The following is a 14,627-nucleotide window of genomic DNA, read 5'->3' on the forward strand; positions in this document are numbered from 1 at the left end:
GCCCAAATGGACACTGAGGAAGCACAGTTGGAGATGACTTCTGTTGACTCAGTGGGAGGATTTGGGGGCAACTTCCTCTTATATTTGTGTCAGGGATCAGTTAGAGGACCACAACCTAGCCTTTATGGGGAGGAGAGGCGGGCGTAGAATTGAGGGTGCTAGTTTTTCCCATGCCTCCAATCCCCCCCATTCATACTGAGAATGGGAATGGGATTTTTTTTTTTTTTTTTTTTTTTTTTTTTTTTTTTTTTTTTTTTTTTTTTTTTTTTTNTTTTTTTTTTTTTTTTTTTTTTTTTGTCAATGGCCCATAAACTCATTGAAACCATCCCACTATGTCAGGTTCAGTGGCACCCACCTGTGATCCTTGCACACTGCAGGCAGAGGCCAGAGGATGACATGTTGGAGATGAGCCTGGGCTACAACCAAAATCCTGTGTCACCAAAACCACAACTGGCCCCACCTCCTCAAACCTGACCTCCTCCTCCTCTCTCCCATGAGGCTTCCTGAGAGGAAGCATCCATCCCCCCCCCCCTTCCTGGTGCGCTAGGGTCCCCAAGCTGTGTCTGTCACACTGCAGAGCCTGTTTGGCCTGAAGCCTTCCTTGTGGCCACCTGGGAGCAAGCCGGCCTTGCCCGAATGGGTGTGAGTTCAATGGTACAGCGGACAGGCAGCAGCAGGGAGCCCAAACCGTGACTGCAGGACATCCAGCCCAGCCACCTTGTTGTAAAGATCCTTTGTTCCACCACTGTCACAGGTGGTCTGTCTCTCTGCTCTGGCCGCTTGGTGCTTTCCTTATGCCGTTCCAAGCCTGGTTTGTGGAAGATTCTGGATGTTTGCCTCCAGCCTCCTCTTAGCCCACTGCCATCTACCCACAGGTGAGTGTACGTAGGCCTCTTTCTGAGTCTCCTGTACTCTGTGAGGCTCCTGGGATTATGCCTAACGTCCATCAGTCCCCTTGGTCATCTGTCCCTGTGGACAGATGGCTTTCTGCTCTTCTGACTCACACTCTCAATCTCCTTTCTGTCCCTCTGGGTCTTCCTGGTCACCTTCCTTTAGGGCCAATCTCTGTCAACGCCTGAGTTCTGCTGACACCTGTTGGTCACATGCTCTCTCCCTACGGCCTCTCTCAGCTCCTTCTCGGTGGTTCCCTACCTTGTCCATTCATCTCTACATTGCCTCTGTCTTACTGGGGGATCAGATGTTGGTGGCTGGGCAGGACTCAGGTCTCAGGATCACCAAGGTGGTTTGGCCTGTCTCCCTGCCTCCAGCTTCCCTTCCTGCCCCTCTCATTCACTCTTAGACCCTCCCTGTGTTCCACAGACCCTGCGGGTGACTCTGTGCAGAACTGAGCCTGTCTCCCCAGTACAGCACCGAGGTGCTGTATCTCACTCACCCTTTGATGTGGTTGATGAGGCTCCCAGGCTCCTTCCCAATTCCCTCCCTTCCTTTACCTGCACTTACCTATTCTGGGCCCCATGGCTGGGAGAATGCAGAGAGCTGTGGCCTCTCTTTCCACCTGGAGCTCAGCATAGAGGAAATGAGCCTGTTAGCGGTCCCCTGGAGACAGCTTCTGAGAGCATCAACACAGGACTGTCTCTCACTAGGCTATTTTCTTTGGCCTCCTGGACAGCCTCTGCCCTCAAGGTAGAGGTGGTAGGGACCCTGCTCAATGGGAACCTTTCTTGAGGGCTCCAGGCACTTGCTCCTTTGTCTGGTTCCTAACCCCGACCCTTGTAGTGTCTTCTCCAGCTCCATGAATTCCGTCTAATCCCCAGCCGGGACAGCCCAGGGCTAGAGTAGTAAAAGGAGGCGGGTTTGTTTAGGTCCAGCCCTCCTGCTGGCGGGAAGCTGCCTCCGCCCTGAGGCTTTTCTGGGTTACTTCCTAGCTTTTGCTCTTTGGATAGTTTCCTTGGTTAATGGCAGAAGCTAGAGTGAGAAGCAGTTGATGGTTTCTCTTAAGTTCAGGGCTATTCCAGGAGACAACTATTCTAGAACATTAGGTTTCTTTGCTGCAGCCTGTGAGGCTGCTGTCTCCCTGGCCCTCTTTGAGCTCTGAAGCAAGCCCTAGCTTTCCTTCTGAGCCTTGGTCCTCCTTTACTACACTCCTGTCCCCTGTCCCCCCCCCCCTCCATCCCTCACTAACAGCTGCCCCTTCCCATCTGTCCCAAGGATTCAGATTAACAAACAACTTCTCCCCCCCAACATCATGGGCCCCCAACACTCCATCAAGCAGTGACCTAGATGGAGGGAGGAAGGAAGCAAGGGAAAAAGGAAGCAAGACAAAAGGGTAAATGTGAAATTCTTAGAAATGTCTGGACAGAGGCCTTGCAGACAGCTGGAAGAATGGTCCCATCCCAGTGCTGGCCCTAGCCAAGGGACGAGGAATCATGGGCAAGTCCCTGTACCTCTCTGAGTGCCAGTAACCTTATCCGTCAGAGAAAGAAATTCTCCATCGCTGGGCTGACATGAATTGTGAAGCAATATATGTACAAAGAAGCCAACCTTGAGGGAGTGGCAGGAGGTGGGGCTTTCACCAGGCTGGGGAGAAATTAGTTGGTTTGCATAGCAGAGCCTGCATGTGAGGCTCCCTAGGGTCCCTTCCATCCAGCGGGCTGGGGGTCCCTCACTTCACAGATGAGAGTCTCAGTCACTTGCCACAGAGCACCCCACAAGTTGGGGCAGCATGGCCCTCTGATGCTAGAATCAGATCCCCCACCGCCACCCTGCCCCCTTCAACCCAGGCTGTCTTCTCTGAAGAAGAGTCTGCCCAGATTTGAGATACAGAAATGAGCCCAAGGCCATCTCCAGAAGAGGACCTTTGCAGACAGTGGGGATGTGGGTTAAAGTCTAGCTTCCTCTGGGATGATAGAGGAACTTCCTTTAGTCCACTTGGCCATAGAAAGCAGGGACACGAGAAATACAGATCTGCCTGGCACTTAGTAGCACTCAGCCGGACGCCTAACACCTTTTGGTGTGAAGGTGTCGTTGAAGGACAAACCGTGTGAGCACGTGCCAGTGAAGGAAGGCCCAGAAGTCATCCTGGACTGTTAGAAAGAATGAACTCCAGTCCTGCTTGGGAAGCCACATTCGATCTGGGCTCTCGGTCTTTCAATCTATAGCCAGCGCCGAGTCTTCCTAGAGACTGGCAAAGAGGGAACCCGGACCCCCAGATTTCAAATCATAGGTACATAGTTTCAAGAAGGAAGTTCCCTTTAGACTTCTAAAGGCTCTCTTATCAGCTTAGCCTCAGAGGTTCGTTGCGAGGGAACCAGAATATTCCTGAATGCAGGCGTGTTTAGCTGGAGCAAAGGTCAGGGACCTACGCGGGCTTACGAAACTTGAGATAACAGGCCTTCAAACCAGCTCCTGAACTAACAGTTCAGTAGGGTCTAACTACAGGAGTTCTAAGGTTCATGATACTGCCTTGATCCCTAGCTTAGTGTACTTGGGAGCTCTGGTGTTTGCTGCAACCTGTGCTTCTTGCACAGCCCCGCTGGGTGTGCGGATCCCAACACCATCTGCAGCATCCCATTGTTTGCGAAAGTTGATGCCGTTTTTAGTGTCTCCTGATGCTGGCATGGTTCGCAAAAATTCTGCAGCTCCCAGGGTCCTCGATGTTCTCACAGCCCCGTGGTTCATGCCAAGCTTGATGCTGTTGTAAACCCTAAGCTGTTGGCAGAACCTGAGCCCTTCTCTCTGAGTAGCCCACGTAGAGACGGGTCTTTCTGTAAACCCGACACAACAGGAGACTTCATCTGTGGAGCCATCTGCTTTGGGATACGTGAGAAGGATGCAGGGAACGAGATTACAGAGCTATGTTCTGGTCCCAGCTCTGTCGCAACCCTGCTGCGGGATACTGGGCAGATTCTCTGCTCCTTGGGACCCAGTCTTACCATCTGGTAAGTAGTTATGGCCTCAAATCACCAACCTCCAGGAAGGTCCTGCTAGCTACTGTGACCTTGCTCAGAGGATAAAGGAGGCAATGGATAGTTTAGAGGCACCTTCCCCCCCAAACCGTCCAAACTGCGCCCTCAGCACCTCTGTTCTCACTTCCCTCTAGACTTCCAGTCAGGGCGGATATCTATAAATGAGCTCTAGGCTAGCTGGGTGTAAATGGGGGTCTTCTGTGAGCCTAGCCTGGGCTTTCCCAGCCTCAGATCTGAGCTGCCTTGTGTTCAGATCCCTGTGATGGAGATCTGCTTCACCTGGGGCTCGATAGCTCTGCCCAGGGAAGGCAATGTTACGCTTCGGGCATGACCTGCCGGTCAGAGAGGTGACTTTCTCAGAGCGGTGAGCAGAGGACTGGCTGTCTACCTCGCTCTGGGTTTTACTCCCTGGCCAGTAGAGGAGCAATAGCCTCCATCCTGCTTAGAGTCAGGGCCTCCCCTTTTCTGGTCCTCTCCATCCTGAGGCAGCTCACTCCCAGCACACCATGGTCTGCAGGCCAGCTGGATGAAGGGGGCCCTGGGAGGGGCCGTGCCATGAACTCCTGCTCTTGGCTCAGCCCAGCCCCTGGCACTTTCAACCTTCTCAGCCACTGGTGCTTGCTGAGGCTGCTGAACCCAGCTGAACACTGCTCTCCACCTCCTAGACTATGGGGGTGTCACTCACCCTAGGCTCTGTGTCTCAGCAGCCTTCCCCTGGGTCCCACTGCCTCCATGCTGGGCTAGAAACCGCATCCTCCTCTAGAACTGTCAGGCCCGTCTCCCAGAGAGCAAGAGTTTAATCACCTGATACTTTTAAGGCACTGGATGCTCCCATCTTGACCCAGCAAGAATTCTTTGAGGGTCAGTGTCCTCCTCTGCAATAAAAAAGATAAGGAACCTCCTGGCAGAACCACACAGAATATGGTCTTTGTGCCCCATCTCCCTGGAGAGTGGGCAGCTTCTCTCCAAGGAGGCAGGATTCTCCCTCCAGAGAGGCCTTCTCTGGGCGACTTGGAGCCTGCTGATTGCCCTCTCTGATCCTGCATGCCCTTGTCTGTGAAATGCCTCCCGAGAGCTGTCAAGGCTGGGATGAGCTGATGGATGGATTAGTGCTCGCTACGTTCTGAGAGAGCAGACGTAGGCTCATTATTAATATGGCAGCCATGACGACAGTGATGACTTGAGATTCTGGAGGCAGAGGAAGGGGAGGAAGTCAATCCCAGCAGGTGCTCATCAGGTCGGGGCCCCAAGGCAACAGATTACCCGGAAGGAAGCCCCCAACCTCCCAGCTCAAGGGCAAACTGGAAACGTAGCAGGCTGGCTGGGGGCCGTCAGTGTTAACAGCTGGGGCTCTGTGGGTGCTTTAGGGGGTCCAGCTGAGTACCGGGTAGCCTGGACCCCCAGTTTTTACTCTGCCAACTCTACGCTGGCATTAGTCAGGTCCTGCCTCTGCCTGGTTGTCAGTCTCCTTGTTATAAAATGGGGAGATGGCTTGGAAGGGGTCCCATTCTTCTCTGACTTTGGCAGGATGACATAAATTGATGTGTTCAAAAAGAGTCAAGTATGGGGTTACAGTTATTGGTAATTTGTGTCCTTGGGGAGACAGCACTGGTGGGGACACAAGGTGGGAGGGAGGGTGCAGACAGAGGGAACCAGAGTGGGCCAGGAAGAAAGTTCCTTCGGAGGAAAAGCCTGGCTCCGCCAAAGAGGTTTTGCAACATTGCCCCCTGGAGGCAGAGAGGAAGTCTGCACCCTGACCTTTCCTCCCCGATTCCAGTAACAGAAGTGGCCTTTGGAGGGATCAGCATCAGAGATAAACAAGGAGGCTTTGCTCGTGTGAGCTCTGGCTTCTCCGTTTGTCAGCTGTTTTACTTCACTTTTATAGCGGTGAAGCAAGCACAACATTTACCACGGCATTCTTTAAAATTTTTTAATTTTCATCTTTTTGAGACCCGTCTCATTTTATATCCCTGGCTGGCCTGGAACTTACGTCCAATCTCCTGTGTCCACCTCCGGAGGGATGGGAGTACAGGTGTGCACTAACACACCCAGGTTGCCCTGCTTCCTCCTCTCCACCTTTTTGTTGTCATTATTGTTCATTTGAATCAGGGTCTCCTGTAGCCCAGGCTGGCCTTGGGCTCAATATGTAGCTAAGAACAGTCTCCTGATTCTGTCCCTTCACTGGGATGACAGGTGCATACCACTGTGATGGTCTTATCTGGCCCATTTTTGTAGGTGGAGAGCTTGTTTGGCACTGATTACGTGGGCTGTGTGTGGAACTAACAGGTGGCCATCCGACGCTACAATCGCTTTCCTCTCTAAAAGCAAGCGGTGATGTCTAGAGACCCGTGGCCAGGGTGCTTCAGCATTCCTTACTGAGCTCTTAGAGGTTGCGACAGCTGCTGGGAAGTAAACCAGCTTCATCCAGGAAGATGATTCACTTCCTCCCTGGTGGCCTGTGAGCCCGCGAGTCTCAGGCCGGAAAGCAAAAATACTAGCGGTCCACAGCTGCAGTGACTTCTGGGCTGCTCACTCAGAGGGCTTGAGTCACATAACAATTCCAGAAGGGCTGGCCTGGCATGGGGGCCAAGGCTGGGCTGGGCAGGGTACCTGTTTGCTGCTGCCAATCTTACGGGGCGAGGGAGGACAGAACCCGGGTCACCGTCCTTGTCTTCGTCACGGCTGTTTTGTCAGCTTACCTCTGGAGATCACTTTATTCCTATCACCCCAGCACACGTCCCCCGAGGTCACAAGAGGTCGCTTTAGGTTCTAGAACACACGTGTTCTAGGTAAGAATGGCCTTATGAAAATGCTGGTCTCACTTCACTACTTAGGGGGAGCAGACCCTTACATGGGAAGAAACCAGGTCTCAGGTCTTTCAGTGGCCTCCCCAAGGCAAGGGCAGGGAATTTATTGGAGAAAGCGGGATTTATTGGAGTGTTTAGTGTTTGGAATGAGATCTGGGCCCAGAACTATTGGGGAGTAGTGGGCCTTAGAATCATGCCTTTGAGGTTAGGTCTCCACCTTCTTCCGTGTTTGAGAAGGTGTCTCTTGCTCACAACAGCACATGCCAGGACACCTGGCCAGAGAGCTTCCAGAAATGCCCTGTAATCCAGGAGTGCTGGAATTGCAGGTGTGCCCTATTGTGCCAAGCTTTGCATGGGCTCAAGAGTGTCTTACCCAGGGCATCCTACACACCTTCCCAAGGATCCCCAAGACCCCGACTTCCTGTGCCCAGCCTCCTCCATGGAGCAAAGCTTGCTCTTTGACATAACACCCAATGCTTATCTTCCAAGGCATAAGCTCTTTCCTAGCTCACTGATGCTCCGTGCACCCCATCTTCTTCCAGCCTCACTGATGCTCTGTGCACCCCGTCTTCTTCCAGTCTCACTGATGCTCCGTGTACCCCCTGTCTTCTTCCAGCCTCACTGATGCTCCGTGTACCCCGTCTTCTTCCAGCCTCACTGATGCTCCATGCACCCCATCTTCTTCCAGCCTCACTGATGCTCCATGCACCCCATCTTCTTCCAGCCTCACTGATGCTCCATGCACCCCCTGTCTTCTTCCAGTCTCACTGATGCTCTGTGTACCCCATCTCCATGCTTGAGCATCTCCATGCACCCTGTCTTCACACCTGAGCTGTTCCGTGCACCCCCAGTCTCCATCCCTTAGCCTGAGCAGCTCCTCTGATCAAATGCCCTTCCCAAATCCTTCCTGGAGCACCCACGCTCCCAGATGACTAATGTTTCTTGAGCTTCTAGAAGAACATGGGTGCGGCCAGGCTCACCTACTCTTGGTCCTTGGCTAAGGAGCACCCAGTAGTCTGGCGCCATCACAATGCCTCTTCTTCCCCATCTAAGACCTTAGGCTAAGGATGGAAGTACCCTGGAGTCACTTCTCACAGAGCAGCACAACCCTAAAGAAAAGCAGGTAGGGCATCTCAGCTTTTCCAGCACAAAGCCCAAGGGGGAGGAGCGCACTGTGTGGGAGTTTGCATGTATGTACATGTGTGTTTTCTCCCCGTGGCAGTCGTGTGAGGGCTGCACAGATGGCTATTCAGCTATCTCCTCACGCAAAGTATCCTCGCTAAATTTTCACAGCATCGATGGTCGGATCACCCTCATTTACACAAAGGTAAACAAAGGCAGAGAGGAGGGTAGCCATTTGCTCAGGATGCACGGCTGCTTGGTGGTGTTCAGATTCCAACCCGGGTGCATTTAATTTGGGAGACAAATGGACTTCTGCTCTGGTCACACTGCCTCTTGGGGGAAATGAGGATGACGAGGACAACCACACAAGAGGCCCTGACGGGATGCTGAGTTTGATCTGCTCCACAGAACGCTGTGGATCTCCTGCCCATGGCTGGAGAGGAACCCAGGCTCTCCTGAGATGTATTTTTAACTCCCCTTCTTCCTTGTCACCTTCCTTTTCCAGCCTGTCATGTCTGTCAGAACCTCACACCTCTAAGGGGGTGGAGGTGATGAGGAGGAGCAGTGGGAACAAGAAAGAGAGAGACAGCACAGCGTGTCACCATTCTCAAGTTTTTCCAGCACAGAGTGGTGTCCAGTCAGGGCACAGGGAGCTGGCCAGCTGGTCTCTGTTTGAGCTGAGGGATTCTCTATCTCTCCTCTCTCTCTTCCCCTCCCTCTCCCCCTCCCTCCCTTCTTTCCTTTCCTTCTTCGTGTGTGTGTGTGTGTGTGTGTGTGTGTGTGTGTGCATGCGCGTGCGAGCGCACATTCATATGGAAGAAAAACTCAGGAGATTTGGTTCTTTTCCCTCACCACATAGGTTCCAGGGATTGAACTCAGGTCACAGGTCCAGCAGCAGGTGCTTACAGGCTGTGGTCCAGCAAGTCTGACAATGGCTGGATAACAACAGAAGGTCCAAGAATCCAGTAGTTGTTCAGCCCACTACTGAAAAGACACTTCAGGAGCTAGGACTTGTCACTCTGCAGAGAACCCAGGTCCAGCTGTACGGCACCTGTACAGTGGCTTACAACCAACGATAGTTCTGGTTCCAGGAAATCTGATGGCTTCTTCTTGTCTTCCTGGGTCCCAGGCATCCATGTAGTGCGTGTGCATACGTGTAGGCCAAAGACATAAACATAAAATAAAACAAACACCTCCAGAACTGGGTATAGCCCAAGGAGGGGTCAGTCTCTGGGAGGACATGTTTGTTGAGACAGACAGTGAGGGACCTGAGTAGTCTCAGATGAGGGAGTTGGTTTCTCTCTCCTGCTCTGATTAATTCTGGGTGCCTGGCTCTGCTCTGAAGTTGCCCACCACGGGTCTTACACTGTGTCATAGCCATTTCTGGGCCTCTCCAACCCATTGGCAACAAAAAGAGAACTGGGCCAGAGGCTCTCTGCAGTTTAGTGGCTAACAATTCTATGGCAGAACTTTCCACACAGCCCCAAAATCATCAGGACAGCAGTACTCAATCTCTGCCTGTGGGACATCGGGGGTCTGGGTACTACTTGTAGGTCTGGGTACTACTTGTGACCTCAACCAAGACACTCCCTACTCTGGGCTATTCTTATGTGGGGGCAGGGAGCTAGGCATAGAGAAAATGCCAGTTGTAGATTGTACAAAACTGTTTGCTTAAATGACAAAACAAAAACCCTGACTCAGCTGTTCCAGAAGCTCCCAGAAAACGTGGCACATGGTCCCAGTCGGCCGGCAGGAACTACTTCTCAGAACTGTTGTTTTGGAGAAGGTACCTGTTTGTGTTTACTGGGATGAGAAAAGCAAAGAAAATTTACAAAGACGCAACAGGTCTTGACTGATCTATTGGGGGAAGCTTAGACATTTTATCAATTAACTCACCAAACAAAAATATTGCTGCAGGTTCGTGGTGATCCGGGCTGCGGGTACCAGGCATTTACCCTCTAGGTGTGAAGTGTCTGCTGGGACTTTTCAGGAAAATGTGACTAGTCTCTTTCTTCCTGGAGTCACATTTGAGAAGTTTTTTTTTTTTTTTTTTTTTTTTTCCTATTTAGAGCTCCTCTTTATCACCCAGGCCATCTGAACCTGTTTTAAATTCTCTCAGAGCAAAACTGAAATTTATACCTGTCTCGGATACCAGCCTGAGAAACCAAGAAGAAAATAAAACTGTTGGCCTCATTTCTCTCAGGGTGGAATCCAGAGAGACTGTAGACGTTGCCCAGACAGACTGACTTGCTGGAGGAGTGAATGCCATGACCGTGAAGTCTGGTTACTAGACAAGATCTGACGTTGACTCTCCTCTGACCGGGAGGTGACCCATCTGTGCCACCCTGTCCCGGCCTGATTTCTCCAGTCATGAGAAAGGCCACAGGCACAATTCTCTGCAGGGCCATTTCCACTCCTACACTGGAAAGAAAGACTTCATCAGACGGGAGAAAGCTGAAGGTGGTGCCGGAAACCCAAGTGGAACTGTTCAAACATCTCAGGAGAGGAAGTAGCAGTGATTCAGATGTCAATAGGCTCTGCCCTGGACAGCTGCCCAAGGAACAAATTCACATAAAGGCTGAGTCAGCACCTCCCACCCAGAGGGAGGGAGAGAAAAGTTAGGTTAGAAGACAAACTGAATCCATTGCGGAGTAGAGGGGAGTATGTCAGCTATCCCTTACGCCTCCTGAGCTCAGTCCTCACTGAGGCTAGTGCCACCCCTTCGGGTTCATAGGTGCAGTTAGGAGGACCTCAGAGTTAACTGCATCACCCCCCCCCCCACACACACACAGTCTGCACACTCAGGGCTTTTCACTCACTCTTACCTAGTGAGTCTGTTACCTTCAAAGGGCCCCAGTGTGAAGACTCCTCTTCAGGAACTGTGTGGACATGTTTACTGGATGGATTTGTATCAAAGGAGGGGGGTCCACATATCCACACCAGAATGTTTCTCCCTCCATGGCAGCAGGAACTGGCCTTGGCCATGTCCTTAAAGAAGCAACTTGATTTTCTGATAGGTGTCTGAGCAATTGAATAGATCCTCCTCCTCCTCCTCCTCCTCCTCCTCCTCCTCCTCCTCCTCCTCCTCCTCCTCCTCTTCCTCCTTCCTCCTCCCTATCTCTCTCCTCTTTTTCCTTCTCCTTCTTCCTCCTCCTTCTCTTTCCATCTCCTTCCTATCTTTCCTTTCAGGTGAGTGGTGTCTACTCTCTGATCTTGCCGTCTTGATTTGGTTCATGATTGTGACTTTTCTTTCTGTATACATAAAAGGATCTAAGGTTAAAAAGCTGCCCTGAAGTCTTTAGTCTAGCTCCTAAGTGTTAAGTCTGCTTGTCATCCCATCCAAAAAGACTGTAGAATGGCACACATATTATTGCAAAGGGAGTAACTCATTTTCAAGCCTACCTTCTGTAGGATGAGATAGGCTGACTATAGAATTTTCTCCCTCAGTGAAACTGAATTGCCGGCTCCTGATGTTGCTGCCAATGAGTCCAAATCTTTGAAATGTTCTTTTCCACCAAATGGAACCAGTATTTTCAGCATTGCTCTTAGATTTTCCATTACTCTGAGCATCTTCATTATGTAATAGCATTTCTCAGTGGCTCAGCTGGTGAAGTGTTTGCCGTGTAAACATGAGGAGCTGAGTTTAGGCCCCCAGCACCCGTGTGGAAAGTCATGCAGTGCATGTGCCTGTTACCCCAGCATGGTAGAGGTGGGGCCAGAAGGGTCCCTGGAACTTGCTGGCCAGCCACCATTGACACCCCTGAGATCTTTGGCCCTAACAAAGACTCCTTTGAGTTGTTTTGTGGTCATGGGGATAAGAACACACAAGCTAGAGTTGTCTGAAAGGAGAGAACCTCAGTGGTGAAGATGCCTCCTAAGATCCAGCTGTAGGGCATTTTCTTAATTAGTAATTGATGTAGGAGGGCCAGCCCATGGTGGGTGGGGCCATCCCTGGGCTGGTGGTCCTGGGTTCTATAAGAAAGTAGACTGAGCACGCCAAGAGGAGCAAGCCAGTAAGCAGCACCCCTCCATGACTTCAGCCTCTGCTCCTGCTTCCTTCAGGTTCCTTCAATAATGAATAGCGATATGGAAGTGCAGGTCCAATAAACCCTTTTCTCTGCAACTTAAATCCACATAATTCTTTATCATCAGCTTCTCAGAGGTAGGCGTTCTCTCTGCGAAAATCACCCTCTAAAGACGGTGGGCCATGCTTGGGTTTCCCTTCCTCTGCTTGCACAGCTGCAGATGTCCGAATTCCAGTTTCTCCTGACTTTCTCTTGGTGGCCATGACCTGTGGGTCACACGATCCAACAGACCAACACTAGTCACGTGATTCAACAGACCAGCACTGCACTGGGAGCCACGCCTGCATCATCGTCCTCCTCTTGAACTTTCTGGAACTGGAATTGGTACAAACTTCCCAGATAGTATGGACAATGTTGCCTACATCTACCATTTAGTCCTGGCCCAGGACCGTGTATTAGTCAGGGTTCTAAAGGAACAGAACTGATAGAATGAATATTACATGCATACACGTGTGTGTGTGTGTATGTGTATGTGTGTGTGGCTGTGGTCCAGGTATTCCGACAATGGCTATCTGACATCACTGTGGGGCACGAGACTACACTTTTAGTCTATGTCCTACGTTCCATCTCTGTGATAAATGCCTGCACGAAACAGTTAAAAGGAGGGGAGATCTATTTCGACCCACAGTTTCAGACATTCATTGTCAGCTGGCTCCATTGTACTGAGACTATGGTGAGGTGGAGGATCATGGTTGCAAGCAGACATGCTGGAGCACAGGTGCTCATCCAACGGAAGCCAGGAATCAGAGGGTGACCGAGAAAGACTGACGGTTTGCCCCTTAAAGTCATGCCCTCTGAGCCACCGATTCCAGCCAGTTCTCACCTCCTGGTTTCCATGACATCCCAGTAATGCCTCTGAAATCGTTAGCGAAGAATAGACTTTTCTTCTTACGAACTGATTAGCGTGGGTGTTTTGCCACGGTAAAGGAAATCTGGCTGTTATACTCATTCAGTCATGATGTTTATAGTGAGGCCATTTCTTCAGTGTACGTTCTTGGTAGCAAACATAATACTAATTTCAAACTCTTACTTTGTGTTTTCTCTTGTGTTTCAAAAAGTATGATTCACTTTAATTTTCACTCTCTCCTTTGTTTTCTCAAAGCACACCCCCAGATTTGTTTCTACTAAAATCTTGCTTCTCCTTTGAAAACTCTATTTCTTCAAATACTTTTTGATTTGTTTTAAGAAAAAATATATTTTTCAGGCAGTGTTGATGCATGCTGTTGATCCCAGCACTCAAGACACAGAAGCAGGCAGATCTCTGTGAGTCTGAGGCCAACCTGGACTACAGAGTGAGTTCCAGGACAAGCTCCAAAGCTACACAGGGAAACTCTGCCTTGAAAAACTAAGAAAAAAGTAAAGAAAAAGAAAAAAAAGAAGAGAAAAGAAACATATGTTTTAAATAACTTGTTCAGTATTTCTGATTCTTTTTTTGAGATGAAGACTCTCTGGTTAGCCTTGAACTCATTGTCTTCCTGGCTCAGCTCATAAGTAGCTGTGTACCATTGGGCTTAGGCTTGTATGTTATCTTTAAAGCAATAAAAACCTCAATTATTAAATGCTATCCCTTCAAATGTGGGTATTGGACAATACAGTTGCCAGATCAAAGGAGAGATCACAAAGAAAATTAGAGAATATTTTAAGAGAAATGAAAATGGGAACAGTCTGCCAAAACTTATGGGAGACAGCGCATGTCATGCTTACTTTAAAGGGAAAAAATTAAAACCACGTAACTTTTAACTATAAATTAGAAAGGTGAAGCAAACAGAAACTCAAATACACAATAATCAAAACATCATAAAATGAGGACAGGAATACTTGAAAAAGAATTAAAATAGAACAGAAAACAGAGCCTGTGATAGCTATTTGGGTACACCAACATTTAGATAGACTAACCAAGATGAAAGGAGACTCTATTGCAATAAAAAGTGAGATGAAGGGACATTACTATTGAGTATACAGGAATAAATAAAAAATGTGTACCATTATTCAGCATCTAAAGTACAATTGGATTTATCACTATCTGTGATGGTTAGTCTAGACTCTCCTAGGGAAAGTGTCTCACTGGGAGATCTTATAGATCAGTTTGGCCTGTGGGCATACCTGTGGGGGATTATCTTTATTATGTTAAGTGATGTAGGAAGAGCCAGCCCACTGTGGGTGATTCCATCCCCCGAGTTTGGGTCTTGGACTGAGTAAGGGTAGAGAAAGTGAGCTGAGTAGAATATGACTCTCTCTGATCACAACTGAACATGAATAGGTGTTTAAAGTTCCAGACAATTTGATTTCCCGAAAACAATGTCCTGAAGCCTGGAGCTGTGTTCACACAAGCCCCATCTCCCATAAGTCGCTTTTTGTCAGTGTCTTTTGTCACAGGACCAGGAAGTGGATCGTGGACAGAAGCTTACACATGGGGAAGCTATACCATATGACTCAGTCTGCTCCTGAGCCCCACTGGCGACCACTGCACAGGGCTGTGGGTGCATTAGTTACCTTTCCCATGGTGACGACAGAAATACCCAGCAGAAACAATTTAAGGGATAAATAATTTATTTTGATTCACACTTTCAGAGGGTTTGGTTCATGGTAGATTAGCTCTATATGCTTGAACATTATGGGAAAATGTAGATAGAGAGGGGAGAACAGAGAGAGAGAGAGAGAGAGAGAGAGAGAGAGAGAGAGAGAGA

At 49.7% G+C, this 14,627-nt stretch overlaps 1 protein-coding gene across 1 annotated transcript in view; it reads right to left on the reverse strand.

Annotated features, from left to right (window-relative positions):
* Positions 1–1,753, reverse strand: part of Slco2b1 (solute carrier organic anion transporter family member 2B1) — a 43,102-nt gene extending 41,349 nt beyond the window's left edge. Inside the window, exon 1 of the mRNA XM_050154505.1 lies at positions 1,462–1,753. Within this exon, the coding sequence (XP_050010462.1) occupies positions 1,462–1,477 (16 nt within the window). The 5' untranslated portion in view covers positions 1,478–1,753. The remainder of the gene's footprint in view (positions 1–1,461) is intronic.
* Between the last annotated feature and the right edge of the window lie 12,874 nt (positions 1,754–14,627).

Source organism: Alexandromys fortis, unplaced genomic scaffold (genome assembly GCF_014885135.2).
Source record: "Alexandromys fortis isolate MF-2015 unplaced genomic scaffold, M_Fortis_MF-2015_v1.1 scaffold_77, whole genome shotgun sequence".
NCBI lineage: Eukaryota > Metazoa > Chordata > Mammalia > Rodentia > Cricetidae > Alexandromys > Alexandromys fortis.